The sequence below is a fragment of the Hippopotamus amphibius genome, chromosome 15, assembly GCF_030028045.1.
Source record: "Hippopotamus amphibius kiboko isolate mHipAmp2 chromosome 15, mHipAmp2.hap2, whole genome shotgun sequence".
In the NCBI taxonomy this organism is placed as follows: Eukaryota; Metazoa; Chordata; class Mammalia; order Artiodactyla; family Hippopotamidae; genus Hippopotamus; species Hippopotamus amphibius.
In genome coordinates this window covers 37420668-37443204 of record NC_080200.1, presented here as the reverse complement: position 1 = coordinate 37443204, position 22537 = coordinate 37420668, and the positions used below count along the sequence as shown (strand labels likewise).

The following is a 22537-nucleotide window of genomic DNA, read 5'->3' as shown; positions in this document are numbered from 1 at the left end:
AAAAGTTGCTCAAAAAGTACAGTTGATCCTTGAACAAGATGGGTTTGAACTGTGAGAGTCCATTTACACTAGAATTTTTTTCAGTAAATAAACATTCAGCCTCCTTATCCCGCAGAATCCAAGGGTATAGAGGGCTGACTGCACTATGTCACTTAGTATAAGGGACTTGAGCATCTGCGAATTTTGGTATCCTCAGGGACTCCTGGAACTAATCCCTCACAGATACTGAGGGATGACTGCATCATAAGGGAGAAATGAAGAGCATAAAACTAAAACTATATAGGGAATTCCCTGGTGGTCCAGTGGTTAGGACTCGGGGCTTTCACTACCGGGCTCTGGGTTCAATCCCTGGTCGGGGAACTAAGATCTCGCAAGCTGCACACCATGGCCAAATAAATAAATAAAAGCACATAAAATATAATGGCAAGTGCAGTGGGTTGAAGAGTGTCCCCCTCCCCAACAAATTCATGTCTACTATAACCACACAATGTGATCTTATTTGGAAATAGGGTCTTTGGGGGATGTACTCAGTTAAGGATCTCAGGATGAAATCATCCTAGGTTTCGGGTGGGCTCTATATCTAATGACTGGTGTCCTTATAAGAAAAGGAGAGAACTCAGGCAGCACACACAAAGGGAGCCACGGGAAGACAGGCAGAGAATGGAGCTTTGCTAACACCAGCCAAGGAACACCAGGAGCCACCACAGCTGGAACAGATTCTCCCCTGAAGCCTTCAGAGGGAGTATGACCCTACTTCCTAAACCCTTGATTTCAGACTTCTGGCCTCCAGAACTCCAAAACAATTTCTGTTGTTTTAAGCCACGCAGTTTGTGGTCCTTTGTTACGGAAGCCTAGGAAACTGATAGGTTTATGATATTCACCATTAAAATCAACAAGTTAATATAAGTAACCTTTTCTGAAAAACAGGTTTTCTAAACTGAACTACACATGTCCAAGAATTCTTAAATGGAACACAATGACAGGGAACCAAGCAAATGTTCACCTTGTAAGAGACTCAGTTACTCCCCTGGACCCTCACACAGAGACAGCCATGGGAGTTACTTGGCTGGATAGGACTTGCTGCTCCGAGGCTATTATGGTCCAGCGCCTAGGGTTTTCTGCTTTTTGAAGTTGTGTCTCATCCTTCACAGCCTGTTAGGATTCAACTCAGAGCCTCCTCTCCAATGTTCTAATTTCAGGATTCTAAGTTTCTATCAGCTAGAAAAATCATAAAACTAAAGTTATTAGAATAGATTTTCTAAAGTATGCTCTACAAAACACTAGGACTGGAGACTCTCCACAGAAAAAGATTTCATAATAAGGAGTCTGGGAAAGGATGTCTGCTCTCCCTTTTGGAAACTCTTGATACATATTAACACAGTAATGGCTCTAAAGAGCCCTACCATAAAGAAACTTATCAAACGTTTAACCTGGCATTTCCCATTCTTAATTGGATACAGGTTTTTCCCTCCAAGGTTCTAAAATAATGTCCCAACACTGATGACTCTAAATATTTTCTTTCAGAGTAGGCAGTATCTCCTATTATTTTTCTCCCTTTTTCTTCCCAGAAAAATCTTGCTAATTTAAAGCTATCATATAATATGTTATATTTTCCTTACTTGTAGGAACAGAGGTATTTGCCTTGAACCCAAGTGCCAACATACTTCAGTATTAGAATTTCAGAAGCATAATACTTTTTAAAATATAGTTATCTCATTATAGCTTAGGAAACACATTATTATCACATTCGAGCCTTACAATAAACCTATGATGCAGGTAATATGAGGATCTGAGAGTTTAATTTGTTTACGTAAAGCTATCAAGTGATCAAGTTGGAACAGATCTTCTAATTAGAAGTATTCCAAGTCTTGGACCTATCCACTCTACCCCACCGTCAATGTGCACTGGGAAGGGAAAAAAGCCGTGGCACAATATTAAAACCTGAACTGTTTTCTCAAAACTAGGCTAAAGATGCTCCAGTGACTTAACTCAGCTGCATCCAAGTTAACTGCTGCTCCATAAGTCAATCAGTGCAGGAAAAGGACTTTGTCAGGAATATGCATTACTAAGATATTTCTCCCTTTTCCCAAAGCTCAAAACTTTACTCTTCAGACTGTCATTGTTTTAAGGTAATGCTAACATGTTGCTTTTGAGTGAAATGCAAGACAGGTATTTCTGCCATGAAGACTTGAGTCATTCACAGCAAAGGTTATTACTAGAATTCACAAGGTCTCCCTCACAACAGCAGCAACAGATGAGTCAACTAAACATTAGCTAACAACCTGTTATTGCTTTCTGAAGGGAACTTTGTCTAACTGTAGAGCACTAACAGATGTTCTTCTAATGAGACATGTAATCCTGAAGTAAAACAAGATCATACTTTGAAAGAGAGAATTTTAAATGCTGATAAAGAGATGCCACAAAGACAGAAACAGGTACTACAGATATTCTAATCACCCAACTATTCATTCCCTAAAACTGAAAAAAATAAAACTCACTGCTAAAAGTATCAGGGAAATAACTTAATCCTAGAGAGGGATGAATTTTAAAAGCTACAGCTGGAAATGTGAGAAAGGTACCTTTCCTTAAAACATTTCAGGCAATCCCAAAAGGCAAACCAAATACCCATGTTCCACCCAACAGCCGCTTAAGCAATAAAACATTGCAGATGCAATCGAAGCCCAGTCTGACTCCTCCCAGATTCCTTTCTCCTTTCTCTCTCCCTAGAGGTTACCACTATCTTGAATGTGGTGTTTGTCTTTCCCACATGCATAAATCCATAAATGATATAGCAACAGTGTTTTTCATATGTTTACTGTTACAAATTTAATGTTATATATTCTTTTGAGTACATAATACCTGCACTACACAATTCAAAAATATAAAAAGATATATCCCCCTGCTACCTAGTTCCCCTCCCATGAACAACTAATGTAACAGTTTCATGTGTATCTTTAAAGAGACACTCTATACATATGCGAATAGTTACTCTTAGATACTTTAATTTGCCCCTGCTCTTTATACACAAATGGTAGGTATACTACACGCTTTGTTCTACTATCCCCTTATTTTTTCCTCTTAAAAATACACATTGGAAATTGTTCCCTGTAGTATATAAAGTCTCTTGCTTTTTTTCCCCCCCGATGTTTGCAAGGTATACCACTGTATGGATAAAGCATAATTTAACTATTGTCCTACTAGAAAGGTTACTTCCAATCTTTTGTATTTACAAACAGTATAGCAATAAATAACTCATTATTTCATACACCTATAGGATAAATTCCTATTAAGTTGAATTGCTGGGTTACCTTTAATAAATACTGTCATACTGTACAGAGGTGGTACCAATTTGTACTCCTACCAGCAATGTATGAGTATTTTTGCATGTCTTTAAGTTTTATATGAATAACATGACGATAAATATTCTTCAGCTTCTGTTTTTGTGGCCTAACCGTACATACCTGAGATTCAACCATGCGGATACATGTAGCTCTAATTCACATATAGACTTTTCACTTAAAGAAGCTTTTAAATAACTTTGAGTCATTCAAAGAGAACAGTCACCTATTTACCTGAAATTGCAGTTTTATATAGAAATACCAACTTAATAAACAGATTGTATGTATAAACAATGCATTTGCCAAAGACTACCCACCCTACTAAAGAGGCATCTTCTCTTCGAAAACTAACAAAAACTGCCATTTAAATTTACTGCAGTAGTAACATGACTCTGTTCATCCTTGCTTTTATAGTTGTTCTATCTGGGAGGAAAGGGAGGGGAATAGACCCCACAAGGGAGTGGAGATTAACACCCTGACAATCAGAGGGAAAGGAAAAGAAAAAGATATCTTGGAAATAATAATTCAAGCACAATCCCAAACTAATTAACCCTAGTTGTCTATTTAAAGTTTCCCCTCAAAATGTTACCGTTAAATTAGTGAAGAATTTTTTTAAACCTCTAACAAATAATCCCTATGAATTTACAGTCCTCTCTGCCCCCTCAGTAAATTTCCTATAAGATGGAATATTGTACTGGGAATTTTTCTGTATATCTGTATCACATCTTCTATTAGACTTCTTCTCTATGTTAAATTTACCAATGTGTATGACTAATTTTGAAAGCTCTATCTAATCCTAATCATCTCCACTGAAATATGTGGCTAATTTATAAGAATTCTTGCCAAATTCTTAGCTACTGTAAGTTACCATCGTCACCATTATAGTGGCTGTTTCTGCCTGCTCACTGAGCATCTATGTCCGCCTTTCTCTCTTTAAAAAAAAAAAACAACCCATTTCTGTATGTAGGTATCTACTCGGTCCCCCTATACTATTCAAGTATTTCAGAAGAAAATGCCCCCGCACACAGATCCAAGAATGGGCCATTTTCCTCTAAGGGTAATACCGTCTCCTCTGCTAGTGCCTACTTATAGGAACACAAGCCTAAGTCAGCTAGCACACGGTATCCAGGGCCAGAGGAACTGACTGAGCCAATGAGACTCATGAGGGCCATGCTGGGGCTTCCTTGCTCTGGACACAGAACCACAGAAGGGATGTACTTGGCTAGGCTGAGTTGGATTTTCTATTATTTGGGGCAGAAAACATCCCAACTGTTTAACAACTTTAAAAATGCACTGGTTGAAGATTTTGACCAACATCAATTGATGTATTTATGAGCAAATGAACCATGGCTACAAAACCTATGATCCTTTGACTAATACTGGCCTCTCTATATTTAGAGAGATTGTTGACTCTGACAGTGTGTGATATTTCAAGAGAGGCACATGTGGAGGCGTAAAGGTTAAGGAATAGCAGTCTCTAGAGGGATTCATGTCACAGCCACATCACAGATCAAATCCAGGAAATGAGAAATATCCTCTTGCTTTCCTTTCCTATGTGCCATGCCAAAAGCCACCTAGCAAATAAGAAAGTGAGACCTGACTTTGCTCAGGTCTATATTAGGAGAACAATGAACATCCTAATCCAAGCAGAACTCTGGGAGGGGTGAAGGCATCAAAACTGTCATTACTACTGCGGGGGCATTCTTGTAAGTATTATACAAATACTTACAAACAGAAAGCAGTTTGTAATCGCTAGCAAGAGACAACATCGCCAAAAATAAATAACTTCAAAAGCACAGAAACATCTTACTGGCCTAATATAGACCCACCCTAATGGCTATTATTACCCTATTCTGGTATTTGCTTCTTACTTTCTTACATTGTTGGCCTTGCTGATTTTCTTAAGAAGGTTTAGGCAGTTGCTTCCCTGTGGGCTATACGGCAATTTTCCAGTTCTATGACTCAGAAAGAACAAGAGAAGGAAGGGCTCTCCTCTTCCATCCCTAGATAAAATCAGAAAATGTTTATTTAGCTCCAGTAGAGCAAGGCTCAGTTAGTTAATTCACTGTACAGACTTCCACAAACTTTTTTCTCTTTCAACTCAAATATTTACCGAGAGCTTAGTATATGCAAGTCACAGGCTAGTATTTATCCAAAGCCAATGCATGACTTATTTTTAACAGTTCCATACTTCCTTCTTCTACATCCCGAATAACAAAGTCAAATATTTTGAAGAAAAAATGTTCATGCCTCACAAAATTTGCAATTAAACTTTTTGTGCCAGAATTGGAGCAAGTTTGTTACTTCCAGAATACTGTATTGAAACAAAAGGGTAACTGATTCCACTTTTCTTTTAAAAAAGGGGGGGAAAAATGATGTACATGAAACTATTTATTAAAATGTAAATATCCTGTGAAAATAAACGGAAAAGAACTGCATCAGTGAACTAATAAACACTATCTGGAGGCAAAATCTGCGCTGCCTACCAGGTTTAGTCATTCAGAAACACTGACGACACGGAGTGAGCATTCAGACCATAAACCAAGGACAGCAAATACATACAGGACCAGTTTATATTCATTAACTGCTACGAAAAAAAATCAGTGATCCTTTCCGACGAGATGGCCTTTTTTTTTTTTTTTTTTAATTCTGTAAACTACTCCCAAAGCAACCTTACTCCGGGGGAAACACATTTCACACTCGAGAATCAGCCAGGGCAGGTAAGTCAACAGCCGGAAATATGGACAATGCCGAGGACGGCCAGGGAGGCGATGGGCTGGAATTGAGCCGGAGGAGCACAGCCGGGGCGAACGCTAGGCCGCCTGTCCGGGGCTCCCAGCTGAGACCCCGGCGCCCAACCCAGCAAGGGGAGCGCGCAGCTCAGCCCCCGACGGTCGGGCCAGAAAGTTCGCACCTCTGCATCCCCGCCCCTCGCACGGACGAGCCCCTTGGACCGCCGCACCGTCGCCATGGCGACCAGTCCCCACCCCACCCCCACCCGCCCCGGGGGCGCCGCGCCGCAGTCCCGCGGTGGCCTCGGGCTTTGCTCCCGCCGGAGCCAGGACCCGGGCTGCCGAGCCCGGGAGACGAGGAACGCAGGGGGCGGGGGAGGATGAAGAGGTGCGAGAGGCGGAAGTCGCCCGGATCCCGGGCTGGCGCCGAGCCCTGCCCCGGGGGTCCTCACCCTTAACTTTGCCGAACGTCCCGACCCCCAGCGTGTCCCCCAGGATGTAGTGGCCGATCTTCACCCGCCCGTCGTGCTTCTGCTTCTCGGCTGTCGCCATCTTTCTCCAGGAACTGAGTCTGCGCATGGCGCCGCGGGAGGGGGCGGAGGGGGCGGGCAGGGCCGCGCCGGGGGCGGGCGGGGAGGGGGTGGGGACGCGGGAGGGGAGGGGAGCCGCGCCGCCGAGCCGCCGCCCTGCGCCGGCCGCCTCGTCCCCGCCGCCGACCGTCGGGCCCAGAGGCTCCCCCTGGCGGGGCTGGCGGGGGTCGCTGGGGGGGGGCGCCGGTACCCCGCTCCTCGCCCGGCATCGCTGCGGCCGGGGGCGCCCGCCCACCTGCGCGCGGGAGGGGCCCCCGGGGTGGCAGAGAGGGGCCGCCGCCCGTCGGCGCCTTTCCTCTGGCGGAGTCTCTGCAGGCAGTGGTCTCCCCTCATTATTACTCCGGAGACTTCCAAGCCCAAGGGGGGAGATGGGCACTGGGGGGGCTTGCTTGGGTAAGGCGGGTAAGTGGCTTGTTATTAGTGCAGCGTGAACTGAAACATGGCTGGCGGCACCACCCTGCCTCTGTTTTCTAACCTCGTCATTTTTCCTGTTCGGATGGAATCTAGAAGCCACTGGGAGTTGTCACTTGCATCTTTAATGAAGTTTCCTCTTCCTCCACCCCCCTCCCCCCCGCCCCGCGCTGCTCTTTTTTACTTTGAGCCAGTAAGTTGCTATTGAGCACCTCGACAGCTCAAGCGGCGTTGTTGGTCTTTCCGCCTGCTGGATGCTCTCCTGAAATGTCCTCCCCACAAGTTCTGTTGAAAGGAGCAGGTTGGGGTTAAGAGTGAATGTGTGTGTGTTCGGGAAAGAGGATGTTACCTGGACATTTGATTGTACAGGAATTAATATGTTTAGATTATCAGTAAAATGTAGACTTTGAACTGAAAACAAGGCTTACAGTTGCAGCAACCAAATCAATCGACATTTATTGTACTTTCAGTGAGCAGAAGTCTATACAAATGGGATCATGGCATACCACAAGGGGAGTAGAGAAAGTATGCTTACTTGTAATAGAATTTTAAGGGAGTGTGTTACTCAAGTATATTCCTCTAACGTGGGCAAAATCAAGTGTCCAAAAAAACAGTTTATGTGATCTCAGTTTTGCAGTGTCATAGCATTTGGACAGGTGTCAGTGGTCAGAGAGTTGGACTCTTCATGAAAATAATATAAAAAAGAAAAAGACTAAAAATGTTATTTTTCCTTCCCACTGAAAGTCACTCAAATTTTCTGGGTTTTATATACTTTATATTTATGAAATCAAAGTAACATGCATTAAGCACAGCTTTGTTCCAAGCAAGGTACTGCAGGGGAGGCAAAAGCCTTTGATCTTAGAATTACATCAGATAATCAGAGGACATTTACAACTATCCTTACACAGATAATCAGTTCCTACTGTATTATGGACTGCACATATTTTGAAGCTCCAAAAAGTTAAGAAATCTTTGATTACTGGTATATTTGGGGGGCAGGCAGTGGTTACTTTTGTAATTTTTGCTGTGTTGTTTCTTCACCTTTACTGTTTGCCTTATGAGTTTCTGCCGCTCAGGCTCTTATCAGAACAAAAAACGAACAACAACAACAAAAAAACCTTAAACATCCCCCCCAAAAAATAGCATCTTCAATTACTTTAAAGTTGCCTCATGTCTAGAATTTATCCCAGCAAGGTTCTGTTATTTCTTTTAATCTAAAAAGAAAAAATTGCAAGGTACCTCAGCTCTGTACTGAGCGGATTAAGCCACAGAGCATCCAACAAGGGAGCGATCTGAAGCTAACTTTTGCAAACCTGTTGCCAATGTCCTCATAAAACTCAGTTTGGTTTTAGCAGAAACATCAGTTTATTTCTGCCCTGGTGTTATTTTAGATTATAATTCTATTCAATAAATATTCATTAAATGCCACTCTTCACTTAAAAGCATTGTTAGGTAAATAAAACCGATAATCATAGATCAGAGGATTGCATAGGAAGTCAGAGGTCGTCTTATCCACTCTCCCAGAGTTTCTGTTTAAGCAGCTTTTATTGCTTTTTTTCCCTTATGTTGAGTTAAAAATGGAATTCAATGAACAGTTTCTAAGAAAGTAAATAATAAACCTCCTTTATTCCTTTGTTTTTTCCCTTTCCTTCAGTCCTTTTTAAAAGTTTTTGTCATGTTTTCTTCTACCCAAACGCTGTGGGTAGACACAAAATGAAAAGTCATGGTCCCTACCCTGGAGGAGTTCATCATCTATGAGGGCAGTTCTCGGTATCCCCCCAACCCCGCCATAGATAATATTCACATGCTCAACACTCTTCCAGGGTGGAAGTGAAGATAAGGTGAACTGGGACTTATGCCCAGTTTCCGGACCCATCAGTTGTAGCCCTATCTCAACAAAGTGTATTGGAATATAAGTGGATAGGAGTGACTTTGTAGAAGTAACCTTGAATCCAGTCTAGTTTAAGAGGGGGGAAAAGTAAATTGTTTTCAAACCAGTACTTAAGCTTTTTGTTAGTGCAAATAAGTTACAATACATCTTAGCACTGATGAAACAAGATGACCCAACACCGTGGTGGAGAACCTCCGGTCTCATGGGGAGACTCACTAGCTAGTTGTCAGCTGCTTCCTCTTTAGTCCTTCAGAAATTTTAAGGGAGCTGTGCACCCTCTTAGTTTTTTCTTCTTAAGGGCATCACAGTGTTAGTAAACCCTACGCTTTCAGGGAGAGGCTACACTTCCTCAGTGTCTATCAGTATATATGGTGGCCAGAACTGAAAATTGTAAGTACTATGGTGCTATTAATGCAGCCTAATATTTCCTTAGTTGTAGTTACATTGTAACTAATATTCAATATTGATTAAACAGTAACTAGGTATTAGGCAGATTGGTAGACTCTGAGGACTCAAAAAACAAAGGAACATAGTACTGCCTTTGACATGGCCAAGCAATGTGATAGGTGCTATATTAAATATATACATATATATACATACACATATGGTCCTAAAAGGGCTTCATGAGAGGAGGGCATAACCTTTATCTGTTTGAAATTGAACCCATTTAGAGGAGTATTAAGAGGTGGTACTTTGTACTCAAAGAAAAGGGTGGCATAGGGGATGAAGGCACTTGGGGAAGGTGTCCCAGGTGAGAGAAAGAACATATGCAAAATCACAGAGGGAAGGAAGCCTTAGACTTTTTAGGGAAGAGCAAAAATGTTTACAGGGGACAAAATCTGGATGGGCAGAGGGACTGGCTAGAAGAAATGAGAGAGAAACAGGACAAAATCCTGAAAGCCCTCATATGTGCTTCTCAGTTGCACCATTTTCTTATAGACAGTGATGCGCGACAGGAAGATGTGAAGTAGACGCATTTTAGAAACACAGTCTTTACCAAGGGAACCGATGGCTGTGGGTGCCTTTAGGAAGGCAAATTCAGTGACTGAGAGTCAGGTGCAAAGCACAGACTTTTCCCTGTGTACTCTTTGTAACATTTTGGTTTTAAACCTTATGCATATATTAGAGTTGAAAAAGTTAACTATTAGAAAAAAAATTCTTTTTGACTCTGACTTTAGTGTGGAGGATAGATTGGAGGAGAGCAAGACCAACGTGTTGTAAAACAGGAGACTTATAATCGCCTAGTGAAGAAATGATGAGGCTGCACCATATATAAAAAGGAAAAACTCAAGACCTATTTAGATATGAAATTAGCAAGGTACAGAGATTGGTGTGGACAGAGTGGGAAAGGAAGGAATCCTAATTACCTCCCATGTTTCTGGAGAGATTGTCAGGAGGATGGGGAATGGAGGTTCAACAGAAATAATGAATTCTGCCTGTAACATTAAGGCATCTGAGAGACATTCAGGAGAGAGATTCAAGAATATACTGGTAATGCAGGTCTATTAGCCCAAAAAAGGTCAGTGTAGAGATACAGATTGGGTGTCCTAACCAAACAAATGGCAGAGTGGGGTAGTGAATTTGTGTGAGATCTCCCCAGGTTGTAGAGTTAAGGGACCCAAGGGCAGAACGCGTACTTAGAGAAGATGCATAATTAAGAAGATACGGAAGCCATATGAGCCTATCAAAGAAACAGGAAAAAACAATCAGTTTATGTTAGACATTCTCTAGGAAGTTACAGGGATTAAAATTAGTTTGTGGATAGTTGCCCCCTATTTATCTAGGGTAGATGATTCCCAACTCCTGGTTTGAAATGTTTTTGGGTTCAAACTGTGACACCCCCCTCATGATGATGAGTTTTAAGCCTCAATTACCTTGTAAAAATAGGCCCAGAGCTGTTTTCTAGGGAAAATCGTAGCACGGTTCACAAGGCCTCCCTTGGTCCATCCCTAGGTAGATGCAGTTGCTTAGTCCTAGTTGGGTTCCCTGTGTTTAATAAGAAAATGTCGACCCTGCCCACCTCTCAGTTGATTCACCCCGCATTGGGCATGTGGATGTGTCCGTGATCAGCAGCACAAAGAGCAGTCATTCACCAGGAGAATGTCACTCCAGACTCTTCGCTGCCCTGTTCTAATCAGTTAAGGGAAATAACGTCCTTGGATGGTTGCCTGAAGGGTAGGCTGATTGTCTCAGTTGTGCCCTTGGATCATCTGAGACTGTCAGAGAGAGAGGTCATTGGACTGTCTGTTTCTGGTCACTGTTAGATTCGTTTTTACTCCATTTGGTAATACAAGGGGCTGATAACACGCGGATACCTTGAATAGGCTGACAGTTGAGCTCTCTGTGTCAGTGAGTAATTTGGTTCCCTCCAAAACAGTATTCTTGAAAAATTTACTCAACGTTTATTTAAGTGGTAAGGCAGAGAAAGGACGTCTGGAGTGGTACCCCAGGAAACAAAGACCCTGTGGTTGCCAGACCCAAACTTCTTAGGCAGCAGTTCACAGGCCACCTAAGAATGCATTTTGCGGGGTGGGAAGGTCTTATCCCACCCCAAGTGACTTACCAAAGTAGTTCCTTTTTAGCCACATCCTTCCTAGAAAAACTCAGGTAAATAAAGATTAGAGTGATGTTTCGGCACCCTGGAGATGTGCAGTATCCTTTATAGACTGGCTCCTGGGCAGCAGCCCAGCTCAGCTCCCTCTGCTCTTCTGTTGCTGTCTCTGTCCTCAGTGCAGGGGGGTGCTGAGGGCTGTCATGAGAAACAGACATGCAAAGCTTCTTTACTTCTGCAGACTCAAATGTACAGCCCACCTCTAACCAAGAATGACGCTGCTAAAGGCATGCACATTAGGAGTCTAACCTTATCCCTGGATTGATTGTATTTTTCTTCCTCTCAGTTCCTTATTTATTTATTATTTACTTTGCTGCATATCATTACTCTCTAGGCTTCCCATATGCTTTTTTTTTAAGTACACTTTATTTTTTTAGAACAGCTTTAGATTTACAGAAAACAATGTAAAAGTAGTAGAGTTGTCATATGCTCATGCCCAGTTTCCCCTAGTATTAACACCTTACATTATCTGGTACATTGGTTACAATTAATGAAAAACTAAACCAATATTGATGTTATATTATTATTAACTAAAGTTCATACTTTATTCCAATTTCTTTGGTTTTTACCTATTGTCCTTTTTCTGTGCCAGGGTCCCATTCAGGACACCACGTTGCATTTAATTGTCGTGTCTCCTTAGCCTCCTCTGTGACAGTTTCTCAGATATTTTGGGTTTTGTTTTTTATGACTTTAAAAATATTGAGGTGTGTTGGTCAGATATTTTGTGGAATGCTCCTCTGTTGGAATTGGGTGTTTTTCTCATGGTTAGGGGAGGAAGAACACAGAAGATGGTCTGTCTTAGTCACATCACATCAGAGGTTTATTCGGGTTTCTCTATTGTAATGTCACTCGTTTTTTCCTCCTTTCCATACTGTACTCTTCGGAAGGAAATCACTAAGCACGGCCCACACTTGAGGACTGGGGAGTTATGCTCCCTCTCCTTTAGGGTGGGATATTTACCTAAATTATTTGGAATTCTTCACAGGAAACATCTCTCTTCTCTCCCACTTATGTATTTGATTATTTGTTTATAGTAGTATGGGCTCATGATTATTTACTTCATACACTGAATTATAATCCAGTACTCCTTCCCTGTATTGCTCAGATTGTTCCAGCTTTGGTCATTGGGTGCTCGTTCAGTTGGCGCCTGTATCCCTTTGACATGCCTCCATCAATGTTATTTTTATTGTTTGTTTGTCACTTACTTTCTGACACTACAAGACACTCAACTGGTATTTCCTGTCCTGGTCCTAGGGTCAGCCATTTCTCAAAGATGTCCTTGTTACTTTTATTGGAGAATGGTATTAGAAACCAAGATTTGGTGTTTGCTGTGTAATTACTTCTAGACCCTCTCAGCTGACACAGCAAGGAAATACACATGTGTATTCTAATAAATATACCCATATCTCTATGTCTCTATGTGGAACCACTCCATCTATATTAAGCTAAATGTGACTTCATTCTGATCCATACAACCAACTCTAATTCGTTGACGCATAGATTATTCTAGCCTTTCCTTTGCTTGTCTGTGAATTCCTGCTCCAACAGTAAGAAACCTAGCTTACAACATCTAATGCCTATTTACCTAATTGCTTGATTTGAGTATACATTTATGGAAGTATCAGAATTGTTAACCTTACCCCTGTGGATAACAGTTTTATCAACTTGAGTCCAGTGCTTGTGTGCAGTTGCTTTTGTCTTTAGTTTTACAGACTTCACTTATTTCCAAGTGGTAATCTTGAACTCCACCATTTCCTTAGGTAATCACCAATTTCCTCCACCCTCTTCAGTGAGGTCATTTCATACATATATAATACAGACAGATTAAGTTGTCACCATCTGCATTCCATCCTCGGGCTCCCCAACCTCACTTTTAATTGCCTCCTATTCACCCTATTGGTGAGGGAGGAATTCCCTCCCTAGGGTTATGGGAATAACCAAACACACCACACCTGACACGGGATAGATGCTATCAACAGCAGTCTATTGGTCACATATACTCACAGTCTGGGGCAGGAGGGCACCACATACCACCCAGGGCCACAGGGAAGTCCACTCAGGAACAGAAAGACCAACCAGAGGCTGTTGGGGGCAGGTTTGTAGTAGCAAGAGGGTGAGGTCCCCCCACTGCACTCTCTCACCCACCCACCCAGTTCCTGTGAAGAATATGATTAATTGTTTGAATAATTCCACAAGCTGGCAGGGAACTGAAACCCACTACTCAGGGATTAGCACTGACAGTGCCTGGTCCCTTTACTAAGGAGAGTTAGAGGTTTAGCTAGAGGAACTTATCTATGGGAGGAGTAGGGAGAGGGAACATACAGTTAGGCCATTCTAGGCCCTCCCAGTTTTACCAGGTAATAAACATGACTCTTAAGGCAACACATAATATTGAGCCTTAATATTAGGCCTTATAATTCAACTTCCCAAATGATATTTTTAAAATTTGCATACATTGGGATTTCCCTGATGTCCAGTGGCTAAGACTACACACTGCCAATGCCGGGGGCCCAGGTTCGATCCTTGCCAGGGAACTAGATCCCACATGTTGCAACTAAGAGTTCACATGCCACAACTAAAGATACTGCATGCTGCAACAAAGATCGAACATCCCATGTACCACAACTAAGATCCAGTGCAACAAAATAAATAAATAAATAAATAAAAATATTTTTTTTAACTTGCATATATTAAGGTTCACTCTATGCTGTAAATTTTTGTGGGTTTTGACAATTATTTTTTTGTATCCACTATTATGGTATCATACAGAATAGTTTCACTAACCTAAAAAATTTCCTGTTGCTTCATATATTCAACCATTCCCCTCCTTTTCCTGTCTCTGTAATTTTGTCTTTTTCACAATATCATATAATTGGAATCATACAGCCTGTAGTGTTTTCAGACTGGCTTCTTTCCCTTAGCAATTCCCATTAAGGTTCATCTGTATCTTTTCTGTCACTGTTAAATGTTTTTGGAACAAGAAAAATATAAATTATTTTGATAACTTAAAGAAGATTGGTCCCCATTCTAAAATATGTTCTTCAAATATTTTGAAATATTTTATACTTGCTGAAAGAATCTTACTATGGTAGAGATTTATTAAAAGCCGTGTTAAACGTATTGAGGATATACTCTGAAGAAGTAAGCTGTTATATAGCTTTGGTGGATTCCTTAATAACTAATAAATTATATAAGAAAGAAAAGGGGGCTTCCTAGGTGGCGCAGTGGTTAAGAATCCACCTGCCAATGCAGGGGACACGGGTTCGATCCCTGCCCCAGGAAGATCCCACATGCCGCGGAGCAACTAAGCCCGTGCACCACAACTATTGAGCCTGCGCTTTAGAGCCCATGAGCCACAACTATTGAGCCCATGTGCTGCAACTACGGAAGCCCACGCACCTAGAGCCTGTGCTCTGCAACAAGAGAAGCCATGGCAATGAGGAGCCTGCGCACCACAACGAAGAGTAGCCCCCACTCACCGCAACTAAAAGAAAGCCTGTGCACAGAAGAAAAGACCCAACAAAGCCAATAAAAAAAAAAAAGTAAATAAATAAATTTAAAAAAAAAAGAAAAGAATTAGAGACCTGATTTTTTTTTTGTAAGGAATGTTATTCCTAATTCTCATATTCTTTATATCTATTACTTCCCTTACATAAAATAAAATACAATTAAATTCCAGTACATTATGGAATATGTAGAGTGTTTAATGTCAAAAATTAAGTTGGTTTTATATGGGAATTTGGGTGTTTTTTATGTTAGGAATTTGTTCTAAGTCTAGTATATTTTATTTTTACTGAAATGCTTCTAGATTACTTAACTGAAATTTTAACATGGAGAATGTTCTAGGTACCTTATGGGATTATGTACATTATAATTGACCTTTATAAAAGGCTTTTTGTTTTGCCTGGAATTAATACTTTCTCATGGTTTTTCCTTGCTTAGATTTCTAAGTGCTTATCATTGATTCAACCCAAACTTCCACCAATTGTCTAAAAACTCTCAGGGCATTGCAACACGTGATCTGTATTATCAGTTTGAGGGTCTTGAACTCTCCTAGAGCTTTCCCACCTGCTCCAGTTGTTTGCCTTCTACACCTGTCTCGGAGTTCCCATCTGAGAATCCCCTTCACTATCATCCTGGAGCATCCCTTTACCTTTCTTCTATGTTGAGGTTATTGTTTACTAATGCCATGGCTTCTGTTGTTTTGTTTTTGTTTTTGTCCTTTCTCCCTGGTTTTGGTGGAACATATGCCACAAGTAGTTTAATGAGAAAGCCTCAGGGAAGTAAAGTTTTCTGAGGGCTTGTTTGAAAATATCTTTATTCTACCCTTACACTTTATAGTTTGGCTGGATATAGGGTTTTACGTTGTAAAGAATTTCCTTGAGAGTTTTGAAGTCATTGCTCCATTGTCTTCTAACTTCCCTTTTTTTTAAAGACAAGTTTATTGAAGTATAATTTACATAAAATAATTCACTTTTTTTAGGTGTAGATTTCAATGAGTTTTAAAAAATGTATACACTTATGTAAGCACCACCACAATCAAGATTTAGAATACCTGCACCACCCTCCCCCCCAAAATTGCCTTGTGCCCTTTTAATTTCTGTCACTATAATTTTGTCTTTTTCAGAATGTTATATAAAGAAAATCATACTAGATATAGCTTTTTGCATGCAGCTTCTTTCACTTAGTGTAACACTTTTGAGACTCACCTATGTTGTTGCATGTGTCAGTAGCTTATTGCTTTTTATTGCTGAATAGTATTCCATTGTGTGGATATACCAAAATTTATGTATCCATTCTCTAGCTATGACGTTTTGTTGATCTCTAATTCTTGGAGCAGGAATAACCTGTTATAAACATTCACATACAAGTCTTTGCATTTTCATTTCTTTTCAGTAAATACTCAAGAGTGGGATTCCTGGGGCTGTATAGTAGGTATATGTTTAATTTTGTAAGAAACAGCCAGATTGTTTTCTAAAGTAACTGTACCATTTTGCATTTCCACCAGCAATGAATGAACATTCCAGTTGTTCCTCATTAGCACTTGGTATTGTCAGTTTTATCTATGTATTTATTTTATTTTAGCTGTCCTAGTAGTTATGTAGTGCTGTGTCATTGTGGTTTTAATCTGCATGTCCCTGGTATTGATGTTGAGCATCTTTTCATGTGTTTACTTGCCATGAATATTTGTTCTTTGGTGAACTATCTGTTCAAATCTTTTGCCTATTTAAAAAATTGGGCAACTTACTTTTTAATTATTAAGTTCTTCTGAATATAAATCATTTATCATCTATGTTTTGCATATATTTTCTCCAAGCATGTGTCGTTTTTAATTAATCCTGTCTTTTGAAGAGTTTTGAAGAATAGAAGTATTTAGTTTTTATGAAGTTCAACTTAACCAATTTCTTTCTTTTATAGATTGTGCTTTTTATGCTGTATCTAAGAGATATTTGCCTAACCCAAGGTCACAAAGATTTTCTTCTGTTTTTCTCAAAGAATTTTGTAGTTTTAGGTTTTACGTTTTGGCCTTTGATCCATCTTGATTTCAAAGTACAAAGGCAAAGGTTGAGATTCATTTTGTTTGGGGTTTTTTTTGTTTGTTTTTTTGGTGCGGCTCACAGGATCTCAGTTCCCCAACCAGGGATTGAATCCCAGCCATGGCAGTGAATGCCAAATCTTAACCACTAGGCCACCAGGGAACTCCCACTTGAGACTTTTCTTTTTTTTGTGGTGGCTGCTTTGGGCCTTTGTTGCTGCCCGAGGGCTTTCTCTAGTTGCGGCGAGTGTGGGGCTACTCTTCACTTCGGTGTGTGAGGGCTTCTCATTTTTTTTTTTTTTTTGATCTATGTCAGAAAATATATTTAACCTTCACTTTTTTTTAAAGAACTTTTATTGAGATATAATTGACATACAATAAACTGCATGTATTTAAAGTGTACAATTTGATTTTTTTTTCTTATTAGTAGTGTATATGTGGCAATCCCAATCTCCCAATTCATCCCCCGCCCTCACTTTCCCCACTTGGTGTCCATGTTTGTTCTCTACATCTGTGTCTATTTCTGCCTTGCCAACTGGTTGATTTGTACCATTTTTCTAGATTCCGCATATATGCGTTAATATACGATATTTGTTTTTTCTCTTTCTGACTTACTTCACTCTGTATGACAGTCTGAAGGTCCATCCATGTCCTTACAAATGTTCCAATTTCGTTTCCTTTTAACGGCTGAGTAATACTTCCATTGTATATATGTACCACATCTTCTTTACCCATTCATCTGTTGAAGGACATTTAGGTTGCTTCCATGACCTGGCTATTGTAAATAGCATTGCAATGAACATTGGGGTGCATGTGTCTTTTTGAATTATGGTTTTCTCTGGGTATATGGAGGGTTTCTCATTGCAGTGGCTTCTTTTGTTGCGGAGCACAGGCTCTAGGGCACAGGCTCAGTAGTTGTGGCACATGGGCTTAGCTGCTCTGCAGCATGTGGGATCTTCCCGGAGTAGGGCTTGAACCCATGTCCCCTGCATTAGCCGGCGGATTCTTAACCACTGTGCCACCAAGGAAGTCCTATTTTTATTTTTAAAAAATTTTGCATATGCATGTCCAGTTGTTCCAGGACTATTTGTTAAAATCACTATTCTTTCTTCACTGAATTACTTGGCACCTTTGTTAAAAATCAATTTACCTTGTGTTGGTAGACCTATTTCTGGACTCTATTATGTTCCACTAATTTATATCTACTCATACTAATACTACACTATCTTGACTACTGTAACTTTATAGTAAAGCCTATTTTTTTGATTTGTTCTGTGTTTTTGTTTTTGTTTTTTAAAAGCAGTTGTATTGCTGTTCCACTATAAGGATGTACTGTAATTTATTTACCTCAACCTCTACTTAGAGGATTTAGTTTTCTCTTTTTTTGTATTACAAATAATGCAGCAAATGCCATGGGCATATAATTTTGTGCCCTTCTGATAGTGCTTGTGTAGGGTACATGCTTAGAACTGGGAATGCTGGATCACTGTTTTCCCATATTTTCCCCTAGTAATAGGGTCTAGTTTCAGGTTGAGATCCATTTCGGTAAGCTTTATAGTGTTGTTAACAAGGCTACGCTTGGTTGTGTTCTAATCTTAAACAGTGCCTTGTGGCCTATGTGTTAAAGCAAAGATTTCCCACTTTCCTCTTTGGTCAGTTCATGTGAGCTATGGAAGGATGCTTCCTCAAGAACGTAAAAGTAAGAGTGCTGTCAGAGTTAAAGAGTCTTTGTTAGGCCATCAAGAGTATTCTGCCTATTTCACAGTTATACTGTTGATCACTTGTCAAGCCTATTTTCAAACAATTGTTAGTTTAATCTGGGAGTGGATTCATCAGTTTGCTGATTAACCATAGAGGCAGGTGAAGTGGAGAAGCTGAGTAGACGGAGAAATTAAGGCATTGAGTTTGAAGCTGAGTTCAAGTGGTAGGCATCTCAGGACCATACTTTCTCTACTCCATCTGCCTTTCAACCTAATCCCCACCAAGTAGCTTCCGAACCTCAATCAAAGATAACCCCCCAGGGGTTAACCCACCGTACTTGAATAATAAGAGTTGACTGTAATTTTATTTTAAACATGACTTGGGCTTATCCATGCCCACTCTCCCCTCTTCTTACCCTTCTGGGTTCACTGATGTATTCCCAATGCCTAGATCAGTGGCTGGCACATAGACAGTGTACAGTTTACATTTACATATAAAATGTTAAAAATAAGATTATTGAATATGCATCCCAATAATTTGGTTAACATGAACTTCCCCTGAGAGATAAGCCACTCTCATTGTTCTGATGAAATCCCATTTCTGAGCCTACAGTGCTGTGGAGTCTCTAGCATATAGCATATACTACTGACCGTGGTGAATTCACCAAGATACATGTTGTCTTATAGGGTTTCATCTTCCTGCTATTTTCAGTGATACCCATTACCAAGGAAGATTTCCTAAATGGTAATAATAATGATCACTAGCACTTATCAGACTCTTACCCTGTGCCAAGCACCATGCTGAACACTTTATATGCAACATCTCGTTTTACTCTCACAGCAACACTTCCCAACAAACAACGTTATGAAGCAGGTACAAGTGTAACCGAAAGTGGGGTCTGGCTGCTCGCCGCTCAAAAGCCAATAAAGAGGCAAGGTTGGTGGAAAGGAACGTTTGCTTTATCTTGGATGCCAGCAACGGGGTGGGGGGGTGGGGAGGGCAGACGCCTGTCCAAAGTCTGTCTCCCCCCAACTGACCATCAGTGGGCAAGAGCTTTTACAGGTTGAGGGAGGGGCTACATGCAGGAACAGTACAGTCAGCTCTGACAGTCATCTTGAAATTGGTCATCAGTGGTCTGACCAGCGTCAACTTGATTGTTTTAAGTACAATTAATCTTCAGCTCCAGGGTCACCTTGTTTCCATTTCCTTGAGGCCAATTCTCGGAATTGTGACAGCATATGTCATGGCTACAGTCTTGCCATCATGTAGTTAACTTCTTCCACCTGGTGGGGGTTTCAGTATCTGTAAGACAGCTCACAGAACATGGCTCAGAATATTATCTATAGCCCTTGAGAAGGAATTAAAGGTCCCTGACTTTGCCTAATGCCTAAACTATTATTCTTTAGTCTTGTTGGACTGTTTTCCTTTGTTTCTGCATTTTCTCACTTCTCTGATTAAACTTATTCTTTAAAGTTTTTCCAGGCAAAAGGCAGGCTGAGGACATGGGGGACAAGGACTAAGCTAGTAAGTTTGTTTTGATTTTACCTATATACTTACATGGTGGATGCAGCATTATTTTAAAAACAACTTTACCAAATGATGACTCAGTCCCAAAACACTAAACTTGTTGTCTAGGTTTGTGCTACCCAGTAGAGTAGCCACCAGCCACACAGATATCGAGCACTTGAAATGTAACTAGTCCAAAGTGAAATGTGCTGAAAGTGTAAAATACGCACTATATTTTACAGACTTAGTATGAAGAAAAAAAGATTGTAAAACATCTGTTTTTATACTGATTACAAGATAAATACTATGTTGGGCATAACTTTAAATAAAATACTATTAAAGTTAGCTTTACTTTACATTTTTTAATGTGGCTGTTAGAAACTTTTAAACTACATATGTGGTTTGCATTTGTGGCTCATATTATATTTTTACTAGACAATGCCTGTCTAGCACATTTCACAGACATTTATATTGGCCAATGCAGCACAGATATTACTCAGACTGAATCTGACAAAGAGCTTGAAACTGTATCAAAATGATTCTTGGTGATTCAGAAAGAGGCCTAGTTTCTCCAGGGCCGAACTCCCATATATGGGGGGCTTTCCCAGTGCCAGGCCCCTGCAGTGTTGGTGGCTTCACCAGTGCCAGGTTCCTGCCTTGTGCACTGGCCAGGTGCCCCTAATGACCGGAGGCTTTCCCTGGACCCCCTTCAGGCAGCTTTAAAACAGAACACTGTTGGACAAAGCACCTCACCACGAATGGCTTCCCCACCATCACCCCTCAGCTGGCTTCTCAGCAAGTCCCAGAGACAAGACACTTCACCTTCCAGGGAGCTATGCTGCACATCTTTCAACAACTGGATCTCAGGTTGGGGGCTGGGGAGGCCACTTCCTTGGGTGCTCTATCTCAGCTCTAGGGGTAGTGGCTGCTTCTTATTTCTGCTCTTCCTTAAAGAGTTCGCTTCAGTTTTTCCTAGCCAATCCCTTATTACCCTAATCCCTAATCTTTTCCTGTTCAAGTTACTATGTGACTTCTGTCTCATTGAACCCTCACTGATATACCAGCTATTTTAATTGGATATTTGTATTTTTATACTCTACGTTATTTGTTTATATATATGTATTTACCATGTTTTGAGCAATAATTGAAATTTTCTTATTTTGCAAATACTAAATGCCTTTCTATGCTTGCATCTGCACAGATTTTAGCACTGGTCTAAATTCAGGTAATTCAAAAATACCAGAAGGCATCATGTGAGTCTTTAAATCTGCCTACAGTTCATCTACTTAGCTTCGAAGAGTTGTCTCTGATGAATGTGACATTTATTCAAAATTCAAAGCTGTTCAAAAATTTAAAACTATTGATGATTTTACTCCATAGTATATTCTCATAGGACTTTTTTGGGGGGGCGGGAGGGAATCAGGAAAGTGCAGATTTGCTCTGATCAAGATGATGGGAAAATGGCTTGCTGTTATCTTTAAAGAGTGAATCCAATGCTAACATTATGTATATGAATGGTATCTTAGATCTCTGTACTAAATGAGGTATGATTAGCACTGTGTTTCCACATCGAGGCCATAGATGAATAAGGATTCTATTTAATAAAGACAAATTTTCTACAAAAGGAATCTTATATTTTACAATGTCTGTATTAATTAAAGCAATGCATTCCAACAACATTCACTGTTGTCAGAATCTTTACCAGAGAAAGAAAATATATACCTTTAACAAATAATCCCTCTGTGCCTTAGTGTGCTCCTCTCCAAAATAAAGTTGTATCCCACCATCTCAAGTCTCTTGCAAATCTAAGCGCACCGCACCATGCTTTGCTACCTCGGAGGCGTGTGTTCCCAGAGGCTTCTCTCTCCAGAGTCATCCCTAATTGGACAGCACTTCTCTCTGAGGTGTCCTGCTTCCTGTCTCTCTCCTGCCTGGGGAGCTGCTTCTCCTCTGCGGGCTGCTCTCCGGCAGCACAGGGACTATAAACACTTTCTGCTCTGACCATGCCCTCTCCACTCTGAGGCGCCTGAACCATTTACTGACGTGCCTTCCTTCCTCCTGTTTGCCCAAGATAGTCGTGTTTCTGAAACAATACTATTTGCCACCTGGTATGAATCCATTTGCTTCCTCCTCAGCCACCTCTACCACCTGCCCTAACTTAAGGAAGCTGGACCTTTCTCTGATTCCGTTTTATCAGTTGTCTTTTTTTTAAAAAAAGACC

General features: G+C 40.7%; 1 protein-coding gene and 1 long non-coding RNA gene across 11 annotated transcripts in view; one reads left to right on the top strand and one right to left on the bottom strand.

Moving 5' to 3' along the window:
* PRKAA1 (protein kinase AMP-activated catalytic subunit alpha 1) overlaps positions 1-6649 on the bottom strand; it is a 35930-nt gene extending 29281 nt beyond the window's left edge. For 3 of the 10 annotated variants that reach the window (XM_057708495.1, XM_057708497.1, XM_057708499.1), the window contains exons 1-2: positions 6523-6640; positions 5218-5341 (exon numbers count right to left, since the gene is read on the bottom strand). Coding sequence is in view for 2 of the 10 variants with exons in the window: in XM_057708489.1 (XP_057564472.1) it covers positions 6523-6649 (127 nt within the window). In the remaining 8 variants the exon portion in view is untranslated. Of the gene's footprint in view, positions 1-5209; positions 5342-6522 lie in introns of all 10 variants that reach the window. The other 7 variants (XM_057708498.1, XM_057708489.1, XM_057708488.1 and 4 more) reach the window with 7 other exon arrangements.
* Positions 1-21704, top strand: part of LOC130836465 (uncharacterized) — a 54381-nt gene extending 32677 nt beyond the window's left edge. Inside the window, exons 3-5 of the long non-coding RNA XR_009049144.1 lie at positions 19651-19746; positions 20284-20334; positions 21030-21704. This is a non-coding gene — a long non-coding RNA (uncharacterized LOC130836465). The remainder of the gene's footprint in view (positions 1-19650; positions 19747-20283; positions 20335-21029) is intronic.
* The last annotated feature ends 833 nt before the right edge of the window (positions 21705-22537 follow it).